The following is a 27498-nucleotide window of genomic DNA, read 5'->3' as shown; positions in this document are numbered from 1 at the left end:
CTTTTTTGATTACTGCAAATTGCTGCAATGAAACAAAGAGTGAAATATTTAAAGGGGTCTGAATACTTTCCGTACCCACTGTACATCTTGCATTCAACACTGAGCTATCAAAGTAATTCACAGATTCATTTTAGATTTATTTTAAACATACATGTAGAAGAGACAGTGAATCCTCAAGCTATCTGTGGATGGCACACATACTCCCACATTAGTGAGATGTCGGACCCTGATGGGTAGCACACAATTTATCTAATCTTGAATGGATGGAGGTTGTCAGGCAGAGGGTCAAATCAGCCTCACAATATGTTGGATGCATGTTAATGTGTATTGAAAGACATTGAAAAAAACGTGAAAAAAAAAATTAAAAAAAATTGTCTTATTTAGCGACCCCCCTGCAGTACCAGCGCGGACCCCCTAGGGTCGCGGACCCCCTGTTGAAGACCTCTGATATATATGATTGGCCAATGTCATCAGTAAAAATCAGTCAGGCTCTACTAAACAGAAGGAAATATCAACACTATACAAACCGAGTAATAATTTTGAGCAGCCCAGGTTTCAGCTGCTGCAGAGAGATGCAGCTTCATTCATTTACAGAAAAGTGTGTGGCTCTTTTCACATCTCTTATCTTTAGCCTCTGTTAGGTCTGATTCTAGGCCTATTCAATCTTCAGTCTAGACTTAAAGGCAGTATATGTGGTTTTACAATAAGTAAATCATGCTGGTAACATTTTCCATTGATATGAACAATTCCAAAAAAACATAGTTTTAATGGATGTTGGTTTAGAGTGGATGACTCTTACTATGGCAGCTTTTAGTGTGTACAGGGTAAAATATGGTAAATGGTAAAGGGTTTTGTATTTATATAGCGCTTTTCTAGTATTGATGACCACTCAAAGCTCTTTACAGTACAGTTTTACATTCACCCATTCACATACACATTCATACAGTGCATCTATTCGCAGCACTTTGTTTTTCTATGGGGGGCCATTCGGGGTTCAGCATATAAGTATCACATACTGACAGTGACAATTACATAATAATGTTTTTCATTAATAAATTAATAACGATGACTAACAAAATAATAAATAAGGATGATTAAAGGTTGTATATTATGATGCTTGTTATCATGCTTGAAAACAGAAACAGGAAAAGATGTAAAGGTGAAACCCAACATTGTTGGCTTGTCTGCATTACAAGATATTATCACTGAAAGTTTAACTCTTCCTGCAAATTAATAAACTTCTACAAAATGGAGCGATTGCGCCCTTTGATATGCTTTTTAGTTCTAAACGTGAACACCTGCTCATGAATATCAATGAGTGAAACCTGTTTTTTGGTGCACCCTGTTGGGCAATGTTTTTGTGGAACCACACGGCCTCCTTCTCGGCCTACGTGTGTGGTCAAAGCTTGAAACAGACATGCCGCATGTGCTGGAGCGAACTCAATCTCCCAAGATGCCACAGGTTCCATTATTCTGAGACAGTCAAGGAACTCAGTCTCCCAGAGGGCAACAGGTTCCTTCTGTTCTGGACATCTTCACACATAGGTGTTAGAAGCCACAAAAGTCAATTCCAATTGGCCAATCTGGCCACATGACATAAGGGTAGCTGGGCCTATATAAGACCAAGGTCTCCCCCAATTCTCTCTCTTTCCACGGACCCACCGACGAGACAGGCGGCCACCCTTCTCTCCTGCAACGACTAGGAGAGTGCCGGGCTGCTCCAGCACATCTCCTCTTCCCATCCAACAACCGGAGGGCAAAGGTCGAGCTTTCAGCTCATCTTCTCAAGGAAACCTCCACGCATCTCAAGCTTTTTCCAACCTCCTCGCAGCGACTCAATGTCCTGCAGGTAAGAATTAAGATTCAATAAGCAACTGAACTGCACAGCTCAACAGAACCGCTAAGACAGAACCGCGGGAGCAGAACCCTTACGACCAACCGGAGACGTCACACAAAGCCAGGACGAACGGCGAACTGCACAGCAACTTTCTCCCTTTCTGAGGACTGGTAACATACTGGTCTTAATAATGATACTAGAACTAAGCAAGACTGTTTATTTGATTCTGTGTGGTGTTTTTAAAGTTTGATATATGTGGCGTTATTGTAGTTACAAGCTAAATCATAGTTAATGTAAGTTGCGCTCTACACAGACTCTGCCATTATCTGATTAGCATTTTCTGACTGGACTGCTATCTTAGGGGCCATCTTAAAAGCCCACAGGAAGGTGTGACTTTCTTTGTTAACCACCATTTTGAGAGCCCCTCATTCACACTCACATACACATCTTTGTTTGTTAGTAAGTTTTGTTTTTATATTTAATTATGTTCATAATAAATGTTTCTTGTAAAAATTTCCTTTCATTAATGTTGCATAAGTGAATTTTGCCAACCTCTACACTGTCAAGAACCTTCACTGTTCATTATATAATCTTTAATAGTAAATATTGAGATTTCGAATTGAACTAGATCTAAATGAGACTGATCTTAATCAATAAATAGGCTATATTTTCCCTTCTGTGAAGGGTGGTGCCCCGAGAGAACTTTAAACAAACTAAAGTTATGATTTAAAATTAATATTTTAAATATTAATGTTTAATATTTTATTTTCATAACCAAATTTATTGAATGCCCAAAGGCACACCATCTTATGGTATCACTCCTAACCATTATTGCACAACAACCCTCTAATTTGAACTGTCAGTTCAACCGGACTGAAGGAAACGGCCTCATTTGCAACCAGAGCCGAATGTTCCTCACCATGTTCCACAGAGAAAAGAATTGGGAGCCTTTTTGTCAAAGTTCATGAAGAAATTATATACTGTAGGTGTGCAGGGCCTTTAAACTATTAGCAGTTAATATCAAATCAAATCAATGATGCAGATGTTTCACATTTACAGAGGAAGTTTCAAGTTTCACTGAAAGTAACTCAACACAGAAATACAAAAGAGCCAAGTAGCAAACATCTGCAATGAACTAGTACGTGACAGGTTGGTGAGATGACTATGTTCTTCTGCTGCTGGTATTGATGGGTTAGGTTGTTAACAAAGCATGGGAGTATTGAAGAACTGAAGCTGGTGTTTGTTGGTGCTTCATTAATAATCTATTTTAATAGATGATCTGACTAGACGTGTGTTGAGTGTTGCATCAGACTGACCTTACTGTGTATATTATCCTTGTCTTCAGGCTCAAGTCCAGTCAGCAGGATGAGACTCTGACTCTTGCCCTCTCTCAGTGACCTCTTGGTAGCCTTCAGTCTTCTCTCTCCATATGGGGTCCCTCCTAACTTCATCTCTCTCGTCAGCACAGTACTTCTCTCTTGCTCAGTTAAGAGGGATGTGACCATGGGGCTGGGGGTGCAACCTGACAACACCGCCTCTTCTTCTAGGTTGGAAAGCGTAGCACCAATGGGGTCAGGGCTGATGGTGGGGTAAGAAGGACTGGTCTCACAGGGAGGCGTTGTGGTTAATGTATTGGCAGGTGCCATCACTTCCCTTGCATCTCCTACAACATGGTGGCTTGTGCGAATGGTTCCTTCTGTAGTGGCAGCATCATTAGAAACATTAGCATCCATCCCTGACCTTGCCTCTCTCTCCTTTTCTCTCTCCTTGTCCCTCTCCCTCTCTCTCTCCCTTTCTTTGGCCTCACGGAGGGGTCGAATAAGGTCTGCAATGGAGGTTCTTTTGACCTTCACCCCCTCTCCTCCTCCTCCCTCTCCCCCTCCTGCCTTGGTGACTCGGCCAGCACGAGCCCTCTTGAAAACGAAGAAGTCGCCAAACTTTTTCTTGATGTTTTTGGTAGGAATTGCAGTGTTGGTGGTGGTGGTTACAGAAGAGGGTGTAGGGGTAGTGGAGGATGCAGATAGGGGTGGAACATCAGTTGATGTAAAGAATGTGTCAGTATATGGGACAGAGGGAGAGGTGACGGTGGTGGTGGTATAGGAGGTGATATTCTCAGACGAAGAGGAAAAGGGGGTTGAAGCAGAGGGGGTGGAACTTGATTCTGGGGGAGTGGCTTGGGCAGGGTTTGACTCCTCCCACCGGCCTTTTCTGCAGCAGGGAGATAGCAGAAAGAGCAACAGACAAGAAGAGACACTCAATACTACAACTATTGCTACAGGACTCAAGTCACATGCTCAGTGCAGGTACACAACGAGAAACATCATGCAAACAGCTCCCAGAGCAAAGACACCACTTACTGATGGCCTCTGGACACTTTGGGACTGAGCATAATATCTAGAAGACTACATGAAAGCTGTTCTGGATCTGACCTTTCAGAACTTTTGGTTGGGATTTTTTTAACATTTGGGATTTGTCTAAAGGAATTCACTATACTTGTACTTTGTTTTGTGTCAGTCATGTGTTAGAAAGGTCATCAACACATCCACTTGCTCACAGTGAATCCTGCAGAGGATCTCCTGCTCTCAAATTGGCTCCTTCGAATATTCCTCAGACTTTTTATTTTTAACATATAAACTGACCATCTCTAAATCTAAAGGGTCATGATATTTGGGTAGCAGGTATCTGTACAGACCGTCTCTCATACCCTGTCTACAACAGACACAGTAGCCATGTTGTCCGAGAGAAAAGGGAAATGGTTATGGGCTGTGAGGTCATTTTCATGTAAGGACTCAAATTATATAATCCTCTTAATCTATCTCGGAACAGAACAGATATACTTAAATTTAAGCCACTGCTTTGGAATGGTACAGATTTTAGGCTCCAGATATATTTTTGCTCCCCTTACAAATGGAGCTACAGGATTGTGTGTTATGCTGCTCTTGTTACATGGCTGGTAAAGACTACCATCACGTGATTACCATCAGAGTTGAAAATGATAATGGACGCCAAAAACAGCCCTGTTTGCTGCAGACAGGAGGTGTGTTTGCTCTGAAGCTAGAAAACCAAAGGGGAAGGATAGGTGTGTGTTGCCATATCTGAGCTCTGACATGTACATACAGGCCTTAGTGTGGAAGTATGAGAAATACATCCCTGATGTTTTCTGTAAGTAACCGATGACTAGAATTTGTCTGCTGTCCCCTTAGTCCAAGCCTAAAATAACTATTATACAGGTGGATGAGAAATAAAAGATAATCTATCATCAATTGTGTGAGTAGGGTTTTGGTCCACCATGAGCCTCCAGAACATCTTCAGTGGTCATTGTAAAAGATTGTGAATGGCACAACTGTACTGTAAAGTGCATTGAGTGGTCATCAAGACAAGAAAAAGATTATATAAGTACGGTGTTAAATTTGCATTCGCCACCTCCATTGTAGAGAATCAGAATTAGTTTCTATGATCTCTGCTGGTACATCTTAAAGACAGTAGTAGGAAGACTGGATTGTTGTCTGCCATCACCATGGCATCATGTGGGGCAGCTGTGGGAAAATCTACTCAAGAACAGAATAGCTCTCTGTGAACACCAGACCTAAATCTCTCAGAGCATTTACCAGGACCAGGATAAAGATGATGAAAAACAGGGCTGGTTGACGGATGGGTCAGTCACAGTTTCTGTTATTTAAGGTACTTCTTATCATACTGATTGTTCAAGTGCTTATGTATTTTCAGTAAGTTTAGTTGTAATTACTCATTCGATAAGTTAAAAATTGGATGAAATGTTATGATGACAGCTGACAGCTGACACTAAGTCGTGATTGGTTTAGCACAAGGTGGGACCTCAATACTTCTCTTCCATTTCCCGTTGGCGACTGTGCAGTCTCTGACTCCAAATTACGTCTTTGAAGCAAAATGTCAGCGTTCATATCTGTGATATTTCGTCTGAATTTTTTAGATGTTTCCATCTTTATATTCAGTCCATGGGACACTTGACTGACTAATTGAGTGACTCTAAAATACTAATTAAGTCTTGATATCTAGCTAAACAAATACAACCATTTTTATTGACTTTGTGAAACCAGCCAAGCCTAATGTTATAGCAAGCAGTGCCATGTCATGCCGTTTATTTTGGCCTGTCTTCTGCCATTCTTCCACCCAGTCACCAGATGTCCCCTGAACTCTCATCTGTCCCAGTCACCTGACTACCATCACCCACCTACACGCCCGCTCCCAATACCCTCTTCACCTTTCCTTCCAGGTTCTCTTATGTTCATCAAGTTTAGTACCCTCTTGTCTGTTGCTGCCTGAACTCCAGTGTTTTCTGTAAGCCTGGTTAATTAAAATAAATCCTTATAAGAAAAGTTAACAGCATCTGCCTGTGTGTCTGCATGCAGGTCCACCTTTCAGTGCTGCTGCTCAAAGCCTGCCAAAAAATATCTTAAGACATGCAATGTGTGTTTGTGTTGTGTTACACTGAACAGACACTGGGTTTGTTAAACACTACAAAAACATTCACCATGCAGTCTATACATTCAACTACATCTGTGGGGTCACGTGTTTTTATATTAGATAATAATACACTCTTATCACTCCCTAGTAACTTTTTTTATGTAAAAGTATTAAGAACAAAGAGCAACTTCTAATCTTAAATTAGGGAAATGTTCATAATCAACCATCTCAATGATTCCTGAGGCAAGTGCTTGTCACTGAGTTCCTCTGCTGACACTGAAGTTACGTACATGTTTTAAGTTTGACTGTCTTTACACCAGAAACTGATTGGACAATGAAAGTGAGGGCAGTTCCATTACCTTATTCTCTCGTTATCTGTGTGTCTGTGTCTGTGTCATGGGGGTCAGAATTTAAATTTTCCCATCACCCATTGTGCTTTTCAGTAACTCTCTGCATGTGCAGACATAGTAGAAAACATACACTGTTGCTCATAACTATTAGTGGTGCTATTTAGAGCTAATGTTAGAGCATTCGACAAATAGTTGAAATCCAGATATTTCAGGTAATGCACCGACAAATAGGTGTTGGTCTGACAATAATCATCACCTTTAAATATAATATATGTTGGATTCAGCCTAATGTTATGGCTCTGTCTAAACTGAAAAGTTGATGGATGGTTCTTTATCACTACACACTAGCAATTGATTCTTCTTGATCAGACTGGTCACCAGAAATATTATATATCATATCATTTGAGCAAGTAATTAAAAACATTTCATAACATAAACAGAGAATAACATCACTCTTTTGGACCATCCTGCGTGTTCCCCTGATCTTAATCCAATTGAGAACATTTGGGGATGGATGGCAAGGGAAGTTTACAAAAATGGACTTCAGTTCCAGACAGTGGATGCCCTTCGTGAAGCCATCTTCACCACTTGGCGCAACATTCGCACTAGCCTTTTGGAAACACTTGCATCAAGCATGCCAAAACGAATTTTTGAAGTGATCAACAATAATGGTGGAGCTACTCATTACTGAGTCAGTTTTTGACACTTTAATTTCTGTTTTAGGAGTTTTTTTTGAATTTTTTAGCTGTGGTCTTAAACTTTTGATCAGCTGATGAACAGCCTATTTGAGTTAAATTGTTGTTTTCAATAAATTGCCTGCTCACAACTTTTGGTCTCTTGTTCCCATTTCTTCATTTTGCATTTTGAAGCTCCACTTAGAACCTTCCTAAGATCCAACAGTGCAAAATGCAAATTCATGCAATTTTTTAACTGGTCTTAAGCTTTTGATCAGGAGTGTATATCTTGCTATGTGTGCCGGCTCTTCTACTCGGCTCTCAAAAAAAGGATTGGAAAGTTCAACCTCACAACCGTGTTGCATTAGTTCTCAAACACACTATAGCCGCTGTCATTACACACAGCTGTGGCTTCTTAGACCACCAATACCAATAATTCATCACAGACACCTGTAAATTATTGGTGAGGGGTATCTCACTCATCGTTATCCATGGTAATTCCGAGAGCTGATATTGAAACAGACCTAATAATTCAAAGGTCAGGGTATGAAATTAAAAGATCCCTGTCTTAAATAGGCTGTCTCTAATGTAAATTAAATGATTATTAAAATTATGTTTTAACTGGGCCTGTGCACAGTGTATACTGCTGCCTTGACTCTAGCAGCCTAAACAAACTTTTTTTACTACAAGATTTAATTCCTCATTGTTTTATTTAATCTACCCTTATCATTCACTCATCATTCACATATTTCTCTAGAAAACTGCACATACAGTACACCTGGTCTGTACCCTGTGTGAGGTGCACATTCTCACTGCAATCTTTGTCCTAAAATACTAGTTTATATGTGTGTGCATGTTTTTGTGTGTATGTATTATTTATAAACCTGGCTCTTAGGATGGCTGTTTGGACCTGCCAGTCTTGGTTGCACATCTTCCCCTTTGTCAGTGTTATAGACCCTGTTCAGACCTGGTATTAACATACATCCTGAGTAATTGGAGCACAACTGGCCAGCACTAAGTTCATCTTAAACCACCAAAGTGCGTCCTCAGTTCTTGCTGGGATCCAAGCACTCAAACAATGTTCAAGGTTGCTTTAGACTTTTGCAGTTAGTCCTGGCCCACATATGATGGACATCTCTGACCTGCTACAGTTTCACAATGAATTGTCAGTTTTTTATGCTTCTCCGTGTGTAACTCACAGTGCATAGTCAGGGAGGATTTTCTTTGTGAAGAACTCCTCTACTCCTTCATCCACTCGGCCCATCCCCTCACTGGCCTCATTCTCTACTTTTGACACTGGCTCCTGTAACAAAAAAAAACACAACAGTATTTACACCTTAGCGTAGGAGTGTGTGGCTTGTCAGGGAGAAAAAAGACACACAAAAATTAATTTGTCGGTTTGAACTAAATTATGAACCAAAGCATTCTCACACAGTTTATTCAATATTATATTATAATCAGTTCAACAATTGTGATTGTAGTTGCCATTTCTTGTCTTAAAGTGGGTCAACCAGGCCACAGGTTTAATCAATCAATCAATCAAATTTTATTTGTATAGCCCATATTCACAAATCACAATTTTTCTCATAGGGCTTTAACAAGGTGGGACATCCTCTGCCCTTAACCCTCAACAAGAGTTAGGAAAAACTACTGAAAAAAACTTTTTATAGGGTAAAAAGAACGCAGAAACCTCAGAGAGAGCCACATGTTAAGGATCCCTCTCCAAGGACGGAGAGAAGTGCAATAGATGCCACGTGTAAAGGAGAACTTCAGAAAGACAAGGGTATTTGCAGCATTGATTAGAATAAACACTTAGTAGCATAATGGAAGGTCAATTAATTGATGGATTATTGTCAGTAATGGTCGAGTATCTGAGGAGAAATATTGTATATCAAGCAGTCTTGTTGTAATCATAGTCCATGGTCAGCAGCCACCACGATCATGGTCCACCAGCTCTCTTGACATCTTCATATGGAGATCTACCTGTATAGCACGGCTTTTCATCTGGAGATGTTTCTATTCCTTTAGATTTTTTTCATTGTTCACGTCTGTCACGTGTTGGAAACGTCATTAACCCTCACTCACTTGCCGTGAATCCTGCAGAGGATCTCCTATAGAGTTTTCTAATGCACTCCTCCGGACATTCGGCAGACCTCAAACTAGGGGAACAGACAGAGAAGTTCGCAGAAACCCCAGAGGCTCTCACTCGTTTGCATTCACACATACACCTTCTGGAGAGAAACTCCAGAGCTCAGTGCATGTCTGAAAGTAGCTATAGAGGCACGACTGTGTGTGTTTATGTGTGTGTGTGTGTGTGTGTGTGTGTGTGTGTGTGTGTGTGTGTGTGTGTGTGTGTGTGTGTGTGCACATCCATTTAATGACACTAGAGTTCTGTATTTCAATGTGTTGCAGTTGATAATAAAAGAACTGATACATTTCAGTTGGTTTGTATTTGTTGTCAGGTGTGGATTAATAGCCTTCTGCTGAAGCTGCTGCGGACTAAAACAATAAGCAGCTCCAGTTCAACTCAGTAGTCATGTGTAAGCATAATTCTAACTGGGTCAAAGTCACTGTACAGAAGCACATCTTTATCAGCTCTGCTAAAACTTCACATGTACTAAACATCTTGTAGCAGCACAGTGCAAAGAGTGGCTTCAATTTTCCTCTTCACACCACTGAGAAACAATTATTAGATTTTAAAATCTAATAAAAGCCTAAATTAATTATTATTATTTCAATGTAGATTGAATGTTAATAAAAGTAGAAAAAAGAACAAAACAACTGAAACAGTTGTTTACATTAGTTTACTGTTTTTAGGCCATTGGCAGAAAACAGTCGATTGATACTTTACTGATTCTGATCGAAATTTAGAAAAACTTTATTATTATGACCTTGAATGTAGGTTATTTGACAAGGAGGGTGAGGCAAGGGGTATTCAGTTGGTTATAATATGCAACTTCATTGCAAGATGTCAACATGTCAAGCAGTCAATGACCTAAAGCCTTTTCTGAATGTTCATAAAGAATGCATTAGTGTTCGCTGCTGATTGTTTTAACTGCTCATCTGTCGTTAAGCATCAACTTAGTCAACAGGTGGTAGATGAAGAAGATTTTCAAGAGAGAGAGTCATGAGGTTTATTCGAGATTGCAGAAAACGCATCTGAATTCATAGAATAAAAACATAGAAGTCTCAGTTATTTGAAATTTCACAGATAGAAAGTCGTCTGATACGTTAAGTTTTTACAATAATAAACATATATTAAATGTCCTAACAATAGGTAATATAATATTAAAATCAGAGGGCAAAATAAAAGCTCCAAAGTCATTAGAGATTTGTCTCCTCCATCTCTTTCTAACATCCAATGAAAAAAATGTCCGTATCTTTCAATCTCTGCCACCTCCTTTACAGCCACCTGTCTCTATGTGCTACATGCCAACATGGCACTTTTTCACATAATGGTTGGCATAGAGACGCTTCATCCCTCTCTCTCTCTCTAACACACACACATACGCAGCAAAATGTTTACAGACGCGCAACAAACTAGTGAATCATCACAACAAAATCAGTCTGATAAACTTCGCAAATGTTTAGACAGTTTATCACTGCACTTGGATGCTCTGTCTTTCCAGCAGACATGTTGAATGAGCAAACACTAAGTCTTCCAATCGCTGTGCAGAGCGACTAGCAGGAATAGCACACTGTGCAATCAGGAGCAGGTGGAAGTAAAGCTTTGACAGAGAGCATGTGGCCTGGAGGAGCTGAATGAGGTCATTACAACAGACTTTTTGTTGTGAATATAAGTGCAACCTATTAACAACCACATTTACTTTTCCTGATCACTGGGGTTGCAGATTGACTTCCTGCTGCCCCCTCCTCTTTTGAGTTGTTTATTAGTAGCGAGGAATCCCCTCCTTTTCATCACTAAGACCACTAGAAGACAAACAGTGGGTTTTGAAGACTCGTTGAACCCTTTTATTGACCTTATGGCCTTTTCATAATGAACTCTTCAGACATGCTCAGAACTCTCCTGCTTAACTTCTCATCCTGTAACAGAAGTGTCCACAGTAAAAAATACCCGACCCTACCATCTTCAACCTGGACAGGCCGATGCAATTATATAATTGACCTCAACTCACTGAGCTAAACTGGGTACAACACATGGCTGAAAGAATCATGTCAAATCATATCAAATCAAAGAAAAACATTTTAGTCACTAAGGCTTGGCTATAGACAAACTTGGGTCTGTAGCCATCTACCTGAACTCAGCAGCCCCTTGTTCCTTGAAGGATTCTCACCTGACACCAGGTGAGAATCACTGCACAAAAGGCGGTCACAGTCTAATCTGAAGGGTAAAACATTCTGAAAACACATCTCTTCTGAGTGCACCTCCACTCTTAACAAAATTCGACCGTGTCTGACTCGTAGTTACAGTTCCCTACTTGAGACACAAAATATCACTGAGAGTTTAACTAAGACTATAGACATGAAATAAAGCTGTTTCCGACATGACCTGCTTGGCTGTGGAGTTTACCTGCAGTTTGCCTTTCACACATGCACAACGCAGCTGGAGGTTTTCAGACCCATTCACAACAATATACATTTACCATCAACAGACCTAAATATAATTACAATTGCACCCAGAGACTTTTTTGTTTGTCTGGTCATGATACACCTGTGTATTGATTTTTGTGAAGATCGGTCAATGGGAACACCTTCCGGGGGGTCTCGGGCTGTCTCGGGGGGCACCGTTGAGCCATTTTGCGACGCCCATTGAAAATTCCTTCAGAATACGTAAATTTTCACCACTTTCTAACTTTCTGCAAATTTTGGTAAGAAGTTGAGCATGTTAAAGCCCTCAAAAAGCCAATTCATTTGCCTGAATAATAATAAGAAAGAATAATAATCCTTACAATTTCAATAGGGTCTCACCAGACACCTTTGATGTCTGTGCTCGGGCCCTAATAATAATAATAATAAATAATCCTTACAATAACAATAGGGACCTCCCCGATCCTTTGATCAGTGCTCGGGCCCTAATAATAATAATAATCCTTACAATTTCAATAGGGTCTCACCAGACACCTTTGATGTCTGTGCTCGGGCCCTAAATATAACAGTTATCTCAATCGCCGATTACAGAAGAAGAATTTTCTCCACTTATATAAGGTTTCCTCAACATAAATTCCTAATATTATCACATTATTTCCACATTTCCACAGTTTTATTTAGATTTTCAATCAAATCTATTTAGCTGTTTCTTTCTATTAACTGAAAACATGGTTTCTCAGGACGTGTCATCCTGGTTTGGACAGGTAACTTTACTATACTATTATCATGGGCGGCTGTGGCTGAGGGGTAGAGTGGTCGTCCTCCAACCTGAAGGGCGGCGGTTCGATTCCCAGTCTGAACCATCTGCATGCCGAAGTGTCCTTGGGCAAGATGCTGAACCCTGAACGGCCCCCCCATAAACAAAGTGCTGCAAGTAGATGCACTGTATGAATGGGTGAATGTGAAACTCTACTGTAAAGCGCTTTGAGTGGTCTTCATCAGACTAGAAAAGCGCTATATAAATACAAATCCATTTACCATTGACTAAGTCTCGGCGCACAGACTTCCTAACAGTTTGGGGGTATCTTTTGTCATAAATAAAGTTGGTTTTAAAAAAGTGTAGGTGGACTCAGATTTTCTCTGTTCTGTTATTCTCCTTTAAGATCCAGCGGATCTTACTTCACATAGTATCCCTTAACTAGATACTTAACCTACCTACAATAGTCCCAATCCAACTAAATAACAGGATTATGGAAAAGGGACCTAGAATTCCGATACAGTCAGTGAGGCTTCATGTTATCTGTAGATACATAGTTGTATTTCAGCTGAATTTAATCTGCATTACTCTGCAGCCTTCTTAATCAATAAATCTCAGTGTCCTCCTGTGTGCACAGAGCAACAACTAACCCATCATCAACCGTAGGACCTCAAGAGATAAACACAAACATTGTGTGACAAGAAAGTAGCTGCTGATTCTGAAGACACACAGAATGAACATCTAGATGTTTGAAACACCAAGTAATCACAACTTAAGCCTCTTTATCAAAGATTTGCTTTCTTTTACAGTTTATTACATTTAAAAATTATTATTAAATAATATACTATTACTTTTATCATATACAGCCGTGGCCAAAAGTTTTGAGAATAAGTATTGGTTTTCACAAAGTGTGTTGGTTCAGTGTTTTTAGATATTTTTTTAAGATGTTACTATGGTATACTGAAGTATAATTAAAAGCATTTCATAAGTGTCAAAAGATTTTATTGACAATGACATTAAGTTTATTCAAAGAGTCAATATTTGCAGTGTTGACCCTTCTTTTTCAAGACCTCTGCAATTCGCCCTGGCATTCTGTCAATTAACTTCTGGGCCACATCCTGACTGATGGCAGCCCATTCTTGCATAATCAATGCTTGGAGTTTGTCAGAATTTGTGGTTTTTGTTTTTCCACCCGCCTCTTGAGGATTGATCTCAAGTTCTCAATGGGATTAAGGTCTGGGGACTTTCCTGGAAATGGACCCAAAATTTAGATGTTTTGTTCCCCGAGCCACTTAGATATCACTTTTGCCTTATGGCAAGGTGCTCTATCATGCTGGAAAAGGCATTGTTTGTCACCAAACTGTTCTTGGATGGTTGGGAGAAGTTGCTCTCGGAGGACGTTTTGCCCCAAACAATCTGAAATGGGATCCATCAGAGAAAATTACTTCAGTCCTCAGCAGTCCAATCCCTGTACCTTTTGCAGAATATCAGTCTGTCCCTGATGTTTTTCCTGGAGAGAAGTGGCTTCCTTGCTGCCCTTCTTGACACCAGGCCATCCTCCAAAAGTCTTCGCCTCACTGTGCGTGCAGATGCACTCACACCTGCCTGCTGCCATTCCTGAGCAAGATCTGCACTAGTGGTGCCCCGATCGCTCAGCTGGATCAACTTTAGGAGACGGTCCTGGCGCTTGCTGGACTTTCTTGGGCGCCCTGACGCCTTCTTCACAACAATTGAACCGCCTTCCTTGAAGTTCTTGATGATGGTACATTTAGGTGCAATCTTACTATCAGCAATATCCTTGCCTGTGAAGCCCTTTTTGTGCAAAGCAATGATGACTGCACATGTTTCCTTGCAGGTAACCATGGTTAACAGAGGAAGAACAATGATTTCAAGCACCACCCTACTTTTAAAGCTTCCAGTCTGCAATTTTGTCTCAATCAGCATGACAAAGGGACCCCCAGCCTTGTCCTCGTCAACACTCTCACCTGTATTAACAAGAGAATCACTGACATGATGTCAGCTGGTCCTTCTGTGGCAGGGCTGAAATGCAGTGGAAATGTTTTTTTGGGGATAAAGTTAATTTTCATGGCAAGTGGGACTTTGCAATAAATTGCAATTCATCTGATCACTCTTCATAACATTCTGGAGTATATGCAAATTGCCATCATAAAAACTGAGGCAGCAGACTTTGTGAAAATGAAGTATATATATATTCTCAAAACTTTTGGCCACGGCTGTAGATCCCTATATCCTGATGTTTCTGATTAAACATATAAAATGTGATCAACTATAGCCAGTTTTTTATAATACAATATTATACATGTTACATAAATGTATAAGTATATTTAAATGCATCAGTGGTAGATGCCCTTTACAGAAAATACATCCCACTCTGAAGGTTTCCAACAAGTGTTTTAGCAGATTCGTTGACAATTGAGTATTAAGAAACAAACAGTAAAGTGTCCAGCTATAAACTGTATTATAAGCATATTTAATTGATATGAACTTTTTAACTTACAGAAAGAAAATCCTTTAACCCAAATAGATTTTGTAATGAAAAATGTTGCTGTCACATATGAAGATAATTGATGTAAGGGATAACATGTGTTATTCGTGGCTGACTAAAGAACTAATGCCACATTAATGACTTTAAGTTAGCATTGGAAAATCTTCCCATGCTTACGAGTTGTGAATATTTTAATCATTTATGTCCCATTCAGATTTTTTAGCACCAAGAATTTCAAACAAATTGTTTTCCACATATAATTAGGATGTGGTATGGCGACAGCAAGTGTCACTCACATTTACTGTAAATACGGTATAATACAAGGCTCTTCCTCCTATCAAATTAAATCATTTAAAAAGTGAGATCCTCTCCTAACTGTCCGACACTCTTAAATCCATCTGGCATACTAACAAGCTAATGGTAACTTCTCTTTTACTTATTTTACTTTACATTAAGACCAATGTGAGAACATGAATAATTGAGTTAGTGAAACCCTTCCCATGAGGACCAGAGAGAGAGAGAGAGAGAGAGAGAGAAAGAGAAAGAGGGAGAGAGAGAAATCAGCACTGGGAACAACCCAGGGAACACCACTCCCAAAACACACCAAAACACACGCACACGCACACGCACACGCACACACACACACACACACACACACACACACACACACACACACACACACACACACACACACACACACACTGAGCACGACTACATGGAGCAAGATAATGCAAAGAAAAAAATGGCTACCATTATTACTAGAGCATCACAGAATTATAAAAATAGATAGATAGATAGATAGATAGATAGATAGATAGATAGATAGATAGATAGATAGATAGATAGATAGATAGATAGATAGATAGATAGATAGATAGATAGATAGATAGATAGATAGATAGATAGATAGATTTTTATCATGTTCATTCTCTCAATTTCTATAATTTTCTCCTTGGAGATCCCTCTGTAGTCATGCAATTAGCTTCCATTTCATCTACCCTTCCTTCCATCTCTCCTTCTCTCCTTCTCGCCTCTCCATCCCTGCATCCTGCTCCCCACCTTTCACCATGGATACATTTTATGTCCATATATAAATGCAAATGCTGTGTAATTTCTGCATGATTACATATGCGTGTGGATACAGATGCACGTTGGCTCCCATTGTGTATGCGTGTTTATATGTGTGATCACTGTGTTCCTACCTGAGGCCTGGAGGAGGGGGGTTGTGTATGTGTGCGTCTTGGCCGTGGTCGGGAGGCGGTGTAGTGCCTTAGAGTCTGTCCCTGGGTGGGTAGAGGCTCCATGGGAGACGCGGAGGATCCAGAGCTGGGGCCGCAGCGGGAGAAGGGAGCTTCTCGTCTGAATGAGCCTCCACGGCCGGCAGCCTCCTCCTCGGGCTCTGGAGTGGAGATGGAGTACAGGAGGGGGAGACTGGGAGGAGGAATGAACGATGCTCCTCTCGCTCCTGATATTGCTGCTGCAGCATCCACCACCTCCCCCTCCCGCCGCCTCCTCCATCCCGGGGGGGAGGGTGTCGGGGAAGGGGAGGGCGATAGGGAGGGGCTTGTGTCTGTGACTGACAGGTGGGGGAGGTCATACCTTTCTTCTCCTCCTCTTTCCTCTCCAGCATCTCCTCTCTCTCTCTCTGCTACTCTGTTCCTGGTCTTCTGCTCCCAGTACCCATCGAGGAGACCTGACAGAGAGGTAGCATGAATAATGAGAGAGGGAGAGAGAGAGATCTCTAAAGAGAGGGAGAGAAAGCTGGATGGATGCTTTACTGCATTTGGAATGTGACATGGAGCTGTAAAGGGAAGACTTTGAGAGAATGAATGGTGTATAGAGACAAGAAAGTGTAAAAAATTAAAGGACAGGACAGACTAAGCAAAAAAAGAGGGGGGAGAATACAAGTAAGAAATAATCATTTAAGGATATTGACACAGAGGAAGGGAGCAGAGAGGAAGGAGAGCAGCAGATGGATGATGCATGAACACGGACATACAAGACAACATTTATGGTCGAATTAATTCGGGTTCAGTGTCTCCACCTTGTCTTACTATGTCAGAGGTCATTGAAAAGCAAATTGTGGGATATATATATTTTATTTTTATTTTTTGTAACAAAAAATCATGATGAGTAACTTATTATTTTCATGTATTATTTTATAAGGAGCTTATGACTTTTAATGTTATTCTCCTGTAGAACAATATAGGAGCGAGGGTAGAGCAGAGCACTCCCCTCATGTTTCCTCCTTTTCTCTCCCTCCTCCATCTTCTCCCCATCTCATCTCTCCCATTGTGGAAGTCACTGGTGTGAAAGTAAACAGGCCATGCTTCAATAAGCCAAACAGTGTGTGCCAGAGAATGGTTCGGCATGTCACACACAAAGAATACAATGACACAAGATTAAGGAGTATGATATAGTGGTTCAAATGTATAGCTGGCCTGGATTCCTGCAGCAGCAGAACAGAGTCAATCCTGATTACCATTCCAAAAGTAATGGTTTCTCTTTAAATAATGCCATGACTTAGATAATCTTTCATAGCTTTATAGCAATTTCTGCTGAATTTCTACGCCTGGCCCCCTATAATGTACGTAGAAATACAGGATAAGTCGATGTGTGAATACAGCAGGGGATTCACCACGAACAATTGAGGGGGGGGGGGGGGGGATTCATTTTCAGCATCTAATCTTTGCTTTGTAGTTTGATATGTGTCTTTAATCGTGGTGGCAGATAGCTGACTTCTTATATTTATCACAAAGCTTTGTGCTTTATTTTTCTACTTCTTTTTGCCCATTGATTTAATTAACTTTTTAAAAGTTCTCAATAAATATTTTTACATTACATTACATTTCATTGAGCTGACGCTTTTATCCCAAGCGACTTACATTCAACCCCGGAAAATAATGACTTTTCTTTTACAGCCACAATCTGTGGACATCCCTCACATTTTAGCTCCTCTGCAGATAAAACAAAATGAGTAGCAGAATAACAACACAACATCCAACACTTTGGAGTGGCGGTGTGGTAGAGGAAATAAAACAGAAAGAGACAATAGTCAGAAGCTAACGAGCTGTCAGGCACTGCATGTTCATGTGTTTTGGGGCCGTAGCTTTCACGAGAGAGCTGATAGGAGGGGGAGGGATGTATCTGTTGCAGATGCAAAGTGTAGCCTATGTAGCCTGCTCTCTCTAGCTTTTCAGTTATACAATTATTAATCGTATATGTGGTATAAATGACGACAAGATAAAATGCCATTATATAAAAAATTTAAATATCATATTCCGACCAAAATACAAATATAAATATCAAGCACACCAAAAATATTTTCTCCACTTATTGTTTTTTCTCCATGTATCTTCCTCATGGTATTATATTTCAACATTTCAGTCCTGTTTTATTTAGATTTTCAATAATATCTATTTATTGTCTCTTTCTATGTCCTAAAAACATATTTTCGTACAACTTCTGCACATAGTGTTTTTTTACTTATTACAAATATCGCCTATCAAAAATGTAAATAATCGAATTGAGTTATATATGGCACATGCACAGGGTATGCATCACCCTTTTAATGATTTTTATTATACAGATATTATGCCGCATTGGAAGTACTTTTAGCAACCCCAACTAGCTTTGGCTGCATACATCCAAATGTATCGCCTAATGTAATGCAACATACAGAGTCCATAGTCAATTTAATCGAAGTGAGTTCATTGAACCTCACCAGGTTCTGGTTCCAGAGGGAAGAGGAGAGGGGACAAAAAACATGACAACAAATTGATGAATGTATTTTGCAAGTAGAGCAATCGTTCACATATGCAGACGAATAGACTTGAACCAAACTGAAACTCAGATAGTGTGAGAGGCAGATAGAAATATTTCAGGATCCCTGCGTAACAGTGACTGGATCTTACTCTTTATTGAAGAAGCAGGCCTCAGGCTCTTGGAGTTGAAGCTATTTCTCCAAAACGCTGGACTGTACTGTTGATGGACAGTGTAATGGTAAGAACAAAAATGGAAAGTCTAACACATAAATTAATGTGTGAACAGAATGATTAAGGGGGGAAAGGTACGGTGTTCCCTTACATCATCAGTTGGTAAGTCACAGTCACCCAGAAGGAGTTCTGGGATGTTGAGTCGAAGAGCACTGCATGAATGTTCTTTTATTAGACAATCCTAAATAAAGAAACACGGCACATATTCAGTGCGACATATGGATTTACACACAGTGTATGAATAACACTGATATCTGATAATGTTATCTAACTGTTAGGCTTATGGAATTTTGGCACGGTTTTGTTCACTTCCTGGTGGTAGGTTGGATTGTGTATGTGTGTCTTCCCTTTCCTCGCTCTGCTCCAACCTCTGACAGTAGCTGTGTCTCATCTTAGGGGTGGCTTCTTTCAGAGGCTGCATTTGAAGACCAATTGCATCAAAGTTGCGCCACTAGGATGTTCGTTTTCAAATGTGGCCCTTTCATGCATTCTTCCAACCCAGAGAAACGAAAGCTCCAACGTGTGGATCGTTCACAGCACAAACTATCTAAGGATTTGTTGTGCTTCAGTGACAAACCATTTTCTTAAAAGGGGAATGGCGCAAGCAAGCGACAAGACATCCAATGCTTGATTATCATGCTACATCTCAACCGAACAGCTAACAGTACTAATTTTAACAACCCAAGGGGCATTAAAACTTTCTCGTTATGTCCAAGTCAAGCTCTGTTGCGAGGCAACAGCCATAAGACCAGACAAGGTGGTAACGCCATTCTCGTAGACCAGACCATCTCTGTGGATCCTGACATAATAATAATAACAATAATAATAATAATAATATTAATAATAATAATAATAATAATAATAATAATAATAATAATAATAATAATAATAATTGGGAGGGTTTTGATGCAGCTTCCCTCCTGTATCGTTGTGCCAAGTTAAGATAAACATTTCATGTGATTAAACATGCTGTCTCTCTGAAGGCACTGCAAATACTTTCCTGTATGAAACCACACCACAGTCCTTCTTTAATCTTAACCAATCAGCAAGAGATTATTATACTGCAAGATCAAATATCACACACACACAAAGATTTACCATGGTATCTTGTGCTACTGTCAGATCCTTGAGTACTTGTTCTATGATGCTTTCAGCCAAAGAGACACTCAATGTTTGTCTTAGTTCACTGGATGGATGGAGAGAACAACAGAGGGGAAAACAATTTGATAGCAGTAAGTCAAAGAGTAAAGCCCAAAGTTACAATGAGTCCATCAATTATTTACAGTCATAAAAAGACAGTAAAGTTAATATCATGTGCTGTTTTGTCTCAGTACAGCATGTATTTCACAATATCAGCAAGATGCGAATGGTAGCAAAATTTACTTGTTTGAAGCAAAATAAAGCTAATATTAAAAAAATGCCACTTTAAATTGAAAAGTTGGTTACTAACTGTTGGTTGGTACGTTCATATTTTTCATACTAGGTTATTGAATAAAGAACGTAAAGCCATGTTGACTCAAAACTTCTGTAATTAATGTTTCTTATGTAAAAGAATAAATGGTTGTTGTAAATGATATTTCTTTCTCATTCTTTGTAGATGAGGCATACAAAATACTAGCAACACATTTACTGAACCTTTGAGTTGGGACATAGTAATTAAACAACTCATATTGAAGCTTTTTAAATTTGAAATAGGTAAGGAAGCTCCATGTATGTGGATGAATTAATCTTAATTCATTTAACTGTAGACATCATCTATACTTCTGATTATGTGTATTAAATACTTAAGTGTATATTGATATCCTGAGCTTATAATTATTTCAAAAGTAATTGGTTCTACCTTAAACATTTGTATCTACATGATCATACAGTACAGTGAAGATATAGTATCTACAGTATCTACAGTGACCACAGGGTATCTACAGTATCTACAGTGATAACAGAGTATTTACAGTATACATAGAGTATCTACACTGTAGATGCTGTCGATTCTACACTATCTACAGTGAACATAAAGTATCTACAATATCTACATTGATTATAGAGTATCTACTGTGATCATAGAGTATTAACAGTCATCAAAGGGTATCTACTGCATTTCCCTCAATACAAGTCCGATTATGTACTGAACTAAACACCAGGACTCTAGGGTATGAAGACAGAGCAGAGTGAGGGGATGCTTTCTTACCTCAGTCTGTCGATGATGATCTTCCCTGTGTTCTCCACCAGAGTGCTTCTCAGAAACATGTGTGTCAGTGTGCTTCTTTTGGACACACACTCGTCTGACAGACAATCACTCACACTTGATCGCTGGAGTACACGTGGACACACTGCCCCTGCGCAACTCATCAGGCTTTGAGCCATTTCCTGGAGCACAGAGGGACTCTTGAGTGACTGAACATTGTTAAGTGAGACAATCTTCCTCCTAAGGCCCCAGTCACTTGATGTGTCCTATCAAGATTGACCTCAGATCTAACCAGCATCCATCAACACTGTCTAATTCTGTTATTATTAACATTAATTTGAAACAAATTTGATGTGTTTAAACAGCTCTTTTTCAATCAGCCACTTAAAGAGCTTTACAGTACCAGCCACATTCAACCAAATTCATACAGCGGTTCTTTATGCACCTTTCTTTTTATCACACACTCTGTCAGCACAGCCATCAAGGGCTGGTATTTTGGTCAAGGACACCTCAGCATGCAGGATCAAACCACCAACCTTTTGGTTAGTGGACACCTTGCTGTATACCTTAAGCCAAAGCCTCCCCATTTTAGAAATCACATTAAGAACCATTCTTTGGATATAAAAGTACAATTGGGAACTAGGCGATCACCACTGATGTTGTCTATTTCATGCAAAGAATCAGATAAATAAATCGCAGGTAAACTGATCTGAGGTAGTATTAGCATTCAAGTAGATTTATCTGAATATTTGAATACTGTCCTTTTACTCTTCACAAACCACAATGTAGATAAGAGAAGATCAGATTTCTGAGTCACAGCAGGTGGTGCCTCAAGTGAGGCAAGAGGGTTAAGGACAGAATATGTCACCCCTTGTTGAGCCCTATGAAATAACTGTGATCTGTGAATATGGGCCATACAAATAAAATTTGATTGATTGAATGAATACAGACAACTAGATTTTAATATATAAAGACACAGGAACTGAACATCATAGTAGCATGAACTCTTTAAAAAGTGAAGCTAGGGGCTCTTTGAAGTAAAGAGGCATCTAAGATATAAATGATACACTGTCAGTTGATTTGAAAAACTTGTTTCCATTTGAAACGTCTAATATTCAAATGGTCTGTGTTTCTTTCTGCTGTCTAACATTCATCATTCAAAACAATAAAATGGCATTTATCACTATGACAAGTAAATGGTAATAGCTTGTATTTATATAGCGCTTTTCTAGTCTTGATGACCACTCAAAGCGCTTTACAGTACAGTTTGACATTCACCCATTCACACAATGCATCTATTCTCAGCACTTTGTTATTTTATGAGGGGTCATTCGGGGTTCAGCATCTTGCCCAAGGACACTTCGGCATGCAGATAGGTCAGATGGGGATCGAACTGCCGACCTTCAGGTTGGAGGACGACCACTCTACCCCTCAGCCACAGTCGCCACAAGGAATTACAAACTCAGTTTTTAGCTCTCAACCTGCATTGAGTGTGGTATAAATACTTCTACCCATTGATATAAAGACACTATTCATGTTGTACATTCCTAAAAGTACTAACAGTTATCCATACTTGACTTTGAATGTGTACCTGAATGCTTCGAGTGAACTCCTTGGTCACTGCAGCTGCTGTGTTAGTGAGGATGCTGATCACAAAGTCTCCATGAGAGGCACATGTCCTTCCTGCCTCATACAGAGAGGGAAGCACCTGCACAGACGAACAGTGGCATCATTTACCTTTGCATATTTACACTGTCGGATCTCAAGCGACCCAGTAAAACAGCTCCACCATACATTTATGAAACTTTTTGTAAAACCTTATAAGCTCTTAATTCAAAACCTCAGTAATGTTTATACTGAGGCTGAGTTGTCTCATTGTCAGACTAGAATCACTGCACTGCAGTTCTATGCCTCCACCAACCAGTGCAGTTTCTTTGTCCATATTTCGACGTACGTTTTTTTATATAAAAAACCTTTACCTTCCACAACTGAAACACAGTAACATGAGAAAAACATAAACATACCATTACTTTGACCTTGGACCTTTGGCTACCAAAATCAAATGAGTTAAGCTTTGAGCACAGTGAATGTTTGTGCCAAATGTGAAAGGATTCCTTGATGGAGGAAAATGCGCTTTGTGAGGTCACCATGACGTTGATCTTTGACCTTTGACCATAGAGCTTCTCTTTCCCCTTCCCAGTCTTCATCACATTAATGTCTCATCACTATATTGACTTCTTCCTGAGTCATTGTGCTTTATCATTGCAGATCTAGGATTGCGGCTGTAGCTACATCATGGATTGTGATCATGATCGTGGATCTTAATGGGGGATCGTGACAGTGCTTGTAAATTGTTGATAATATGTGGTGCTGGTATTTGATTGTGGATTATGATTACAGCTAGCTTGTTAAAATATACATCACAATATCTTGGCAATACCTCTATCATTACGATTGTCACTGCTGCTCCCCTCATCTCTGTCTGAGATATTTTTGGCCTTAACACTTTAAACATTGATACACCTTTCTATTAATGTTATGTATTCTTTCCTCAAGATGATACTGTAAATGTTATTTTGTCAATGTTCTCTGTTTCACGCAGCATCTATTGCACTTCTGTCCATCCTGTGCAAGGGATCCCTCACATGTGACTCTCTCTGAGGTTTCTACGTTTTTTTCCGCCCATTTAATAGTTATTTTAGCTTATCTTCACTCGTAGAGGATGTCACACCTTGTCAAGCCTGATGAGGCAAATTAAGATTTAGGAATATGGGCTATACAAATTACATTTGAGTGATTGATTGAATAACAGAAATATAGTCAAATTAACACCTCTGGTCATTCAAACATAATCCTTGTTCAGGTAGAATTTAGAGATTAGCTGTTTTACTGGATGGCATTCGATTTGGGGCTATACAAATACAATTTAATTGATTGATTTTAAACCAGTACCAAATAAAGGTGCTAGAGAGTCTATCCCATTTTTACAAATTGACTGTTATTTAACACGCAAGTTAGCCCCACAAGAATCCAACATTTCCGCTCAGATTTTTACAGACCAAAATAATTTGTAGTAATTCATAGAGAATTTCTGAGTCCATTAGAGCAGCCTGTACCTTGCACGACTCTCTGGCAGTGTGCAGCACCTCGTGGGCTGTTAGGATGTCAGCCTGAGCCTCCTGAATGCTGCAGGGGTTTAACTGTTGAAGACTGTCCTCCAGCTGCCGACACATACCATGAACCAGCTAAAAGACAACAGAAAAATACAAAGATGATGATACAGACCTGGGCAGAAGGTAATACAAGAAGTAAATTTCAATCAAAACAACCTCCTTCTGTCAGACAGCTCTTCTTTGATATGATACGACTCAGTGGTCACACATTTATTGTCAAATGAATTATACTAAATGAAAATGATGCGTTAACTCTCTACCAGTTTTGGTACTGTATTTATATAACTTTATAGTACAGTTTATTGCCAACACATTCATACAGTGCGGGCAGGACTATTTAGTATCTTGCCCGAGGACACTTAAGCATGCAGATGGGGGAGACTGAGCTCGAACCAATGACCCTCTGGTAAGAGTACGACCACTCTACCACCTCAGCCACAGACAGCTGTCTGTGTGGAACTTTTGTTAATTGTAAGTGCAATGTATTTTTCACACTATCATTTTCTAAATGATTTCACACAAACAGAACAGTACAGAACTACTATTCTGAGTTTTTCTCTACTCTGACTAAGCAAAAGATATTGGTATCTAACACCCTAATCATTGACAATACCATGTTAGAATGAATTGTCACTATTTGTATTCCTGTTGTAAATTGACGTGCGCATATCTTCATCTTTGTTATACAGTATTTGTCTGACCTTTTCAGATTGTTGAGATACAAACACTCGCTGAAGTTCCACGCTGTCCGACTTTCTCTGGTTGTTTCTGTCCAAACACTGCTGAATCTGCTCTCTCACACACACACACACACACACACACACACACACACACACACACACACACACACACACACACACACACACACACACACACACATTGTACTCTCAATATCTATTTTGTGAAGGCAATAATATATTTAACTGCTTCCCTCACAACAGTGAATTGATATGATACCTACTGTTAAAGGAACACACACATAGTGAACACACAGCATCAGTCACTGACCAGAACACAATGATAGTAGAAGATAAAAAACGAAACCCAAAGCCATAGCAGACTATTATGATGTGTATGGCATGTGTAGAATAATGCAAGAACTGCTTAAGATCTCATTCACAAACACAGACAACATGTGAAAGGGTTATGATGTGATGTGAGAAATGACAAAAGCATTTACATTCCCCCTTTTAGAATGTATTCAAGCTCCTTAACACTGACCTTGTGCAGGGCCTCTTTTGTTCTGTCAGGGTCACTGCGGTAACTCTGTGTGATATCAGCCAGAGGCAGAGACACCTGCTGCAGAGTAAAGTTCCTGCTCAACATAAAACACAACCGTCACTGTTACACCACCATGCATACTGTGTTGTCTGTACTTCCACTTAAATGTCACTTGTGACAGCAGCATGGCTCCTGGGATAACAACATTGGTCACTAGGTGTATCTGTCGGATGGTGCACCATTTTGATCCAGATAGAACAAAGTACTTGATGGGTTGTCTTGAAATCCCTTTTTATAGAAATGTATGGTCCACAAAGGACGAGTCCTATTGACTTTGATGATCCCAACTTTCCCTGATGTTTTCACAGCTACTGGATACACACATTCTTGTTCCTTCAAGATGTTTATTTTATATTTATATGTATTTGCTTTATCTGATTTCTGTTTTTTAATACTTTTTCAAGGAGTGTTGAGCACCTTTAATAGTGCTGGGAAATGCATTATTATTACTTTAATTTATTATAATACTAATAATTAAAATAATAATAATAATAATAATGATAATAAAAAAAATGATTTTTTTTTTACCAGACTTTATGTTAAGTGCTTGGTGTAAAGTGCATTCAGGTAATGTATATGATTTTCTCAAATCACCACTGCACCTAGCTGCAGCCTCCTATAGCCACTTGCATGGCTGAGGTCTTGCTCAACGTTACATTGTCATTTCCATTAAGATGTTTACTATGGAGCCACTGAAGACCTAAAAGATACATTTCTGTGTTGAATGCACAAGAAAGAAAGAAGCTTCAGTGGTTCTGTATTTTATTAACTGCGTGGTAGTTACAATGTTGTAGGTTTGATCCATTGGCCTGGATGCAATTACAACTTATTCAGGCATTGAAAAGTTTAAAGGTCTGTTAACAAAACATTTTAATATTATGTGTGTGTGTGTGTGTGTGTGTGTGTGTGTGTGTGTGTGTGTGTGTGTGTGTGTGTGTGTGTCTGTGTGACCTTTCCAACGCATCTGCCAAATCCTGGAAACCCCTGGCAGTGACATTGTTTCTGTCCCATGTCAGAGACCTTGAAAGAAACAGACAGAGATCTGGTAGAACTCCATCACAGTCTGGTTGAAGATAAGTGACAGTGATCACTGTAGCCTGTGTGAACTTGCAGTGAGTGATAGCTGCTCCATGCAACACCAAATGACAATGTGAACACACCAAATACTCCTGCAGCCAATCAAATAATACATTCAATAATATAAATGATGAAATAATGACATCTAGTGGCTAACATTAGACCCACAGTTTCCAGTAACAAATCAGTAAGAGGGGCTCAGTAATGGTTTGGCTGTGGAACCAAACCCGTTCTTGTGAAATGCCGTGAAAACATAAAGTGGAACAATCTGCATTATGATGTGTAATAGAAACAGATTCAGCCATTATAGTGTGTGCGATAGAAAGTTGGTTACTGAACCAAATTGTTGTGATGCAACACATTGGCATGTGTGTGTGTACGTTTGTACATGTGTACCTCAGTCTAGTGTTATTCATCAGGGCTTTAGCCAGCATTTTGGCTCCAGTGTCTCCGATGTTGTTTCCACTGATGTCTAGTTCAGCTAAAGCTGTGTGGCCTCCCAGAGCGCTCAGCAGGATGTGCATCCCATTCTTCAGCTTGGAGTCACACACTGATAGAGATTGCAAGGGCTGCACACACACACACGCATGCACACACGCACCCGCACAATTACTGAGGGTTATACAGGGAGTGAATGAGATGAAAGGAAGTGTCACTTACACACTCTTCATC

General features: G+C 39.7%; 1 protein-coding gene across 1 annotated transcript in view; it reads right to left on the bottom strand.

Moving 5' to 3' along the window:
- Window positions 1–27498, bottom strand: part of carmil2 (capping protein regulator and myosin 1 linker 2) — a 51794-nt gene that overhangs the window by 9309 nt on the left and 14987 nt on the right. Inside the window, exons 20-34 of the mRNA XM_061077299.1 lie at window positions 27487–27498; window positions 27223–27395; window positions 26701–26769; window positions 25690–25783; window positions 25170–25256; window positions 24412–24540; window positions 22887–23003; window positions 21299–21477; window positions 20209–20296; window positions 19202–19291; window positions 19030–19096; window positions 16318–16808; window positions 8504–8607; window positions 3487–4045; window positions 3154–3441 (exon numbers count right to left, since the gene is read on the bottom strand). The exon at window positions 27487–27498 is cut by the window's right edge and continues 43 nt beyond it. Of these exons, the coding sequence (XP_060933282.1) occupies window positions 3154–3441; window positions 3487–4045; window positions 8504–8607; window positions 16318–16808; window positions 19030–19096; window positions 19202–19291; window positions 20209–20296; window positions 21299–21477; window positions 22887–23003; window positions 24412–24540; window positions 25170–25256; window positions 25690–25783; window positions 26701–26769; window positions 27223–27395; window positions 27487–27498 (2547 nt within the window). The remainder of the gene's footprint in view (window positions 1–3153; window positions 3442–3486; window positions 4046–8503; window positions 8608–16317; window positions 16809–19029; window positions 19097–19201; window positions 19292–20208; window positions 20297–21298; window positions 21478–22886; window positions 23004–24411; window positions 24541–25169; window positions 25257–25689; window positions 25784–26700; window positions 26770–27222; window positions 27396–27486) is intronic.

The sequence above is a fragment of the Limanda limanda genome, chromosome 8 (genome assembly GCF_963576545.1).
Source record: "Limanda limanda chromosome 8, fLimLim1.1, whole genome shotgun sequence".
NCBI classification, from domain to species: domain Eukaryota; kingdom Metazoa; phylum Chordata; class Actinopteri; order Pleuronectiformes; family Pleuronectidae; genus Limanda; species Limanda limanda.
Note: the sequence above shows the minus strand (reverse complement) of the source record. Positions and strands in the feature narration are given on the sequence as shown.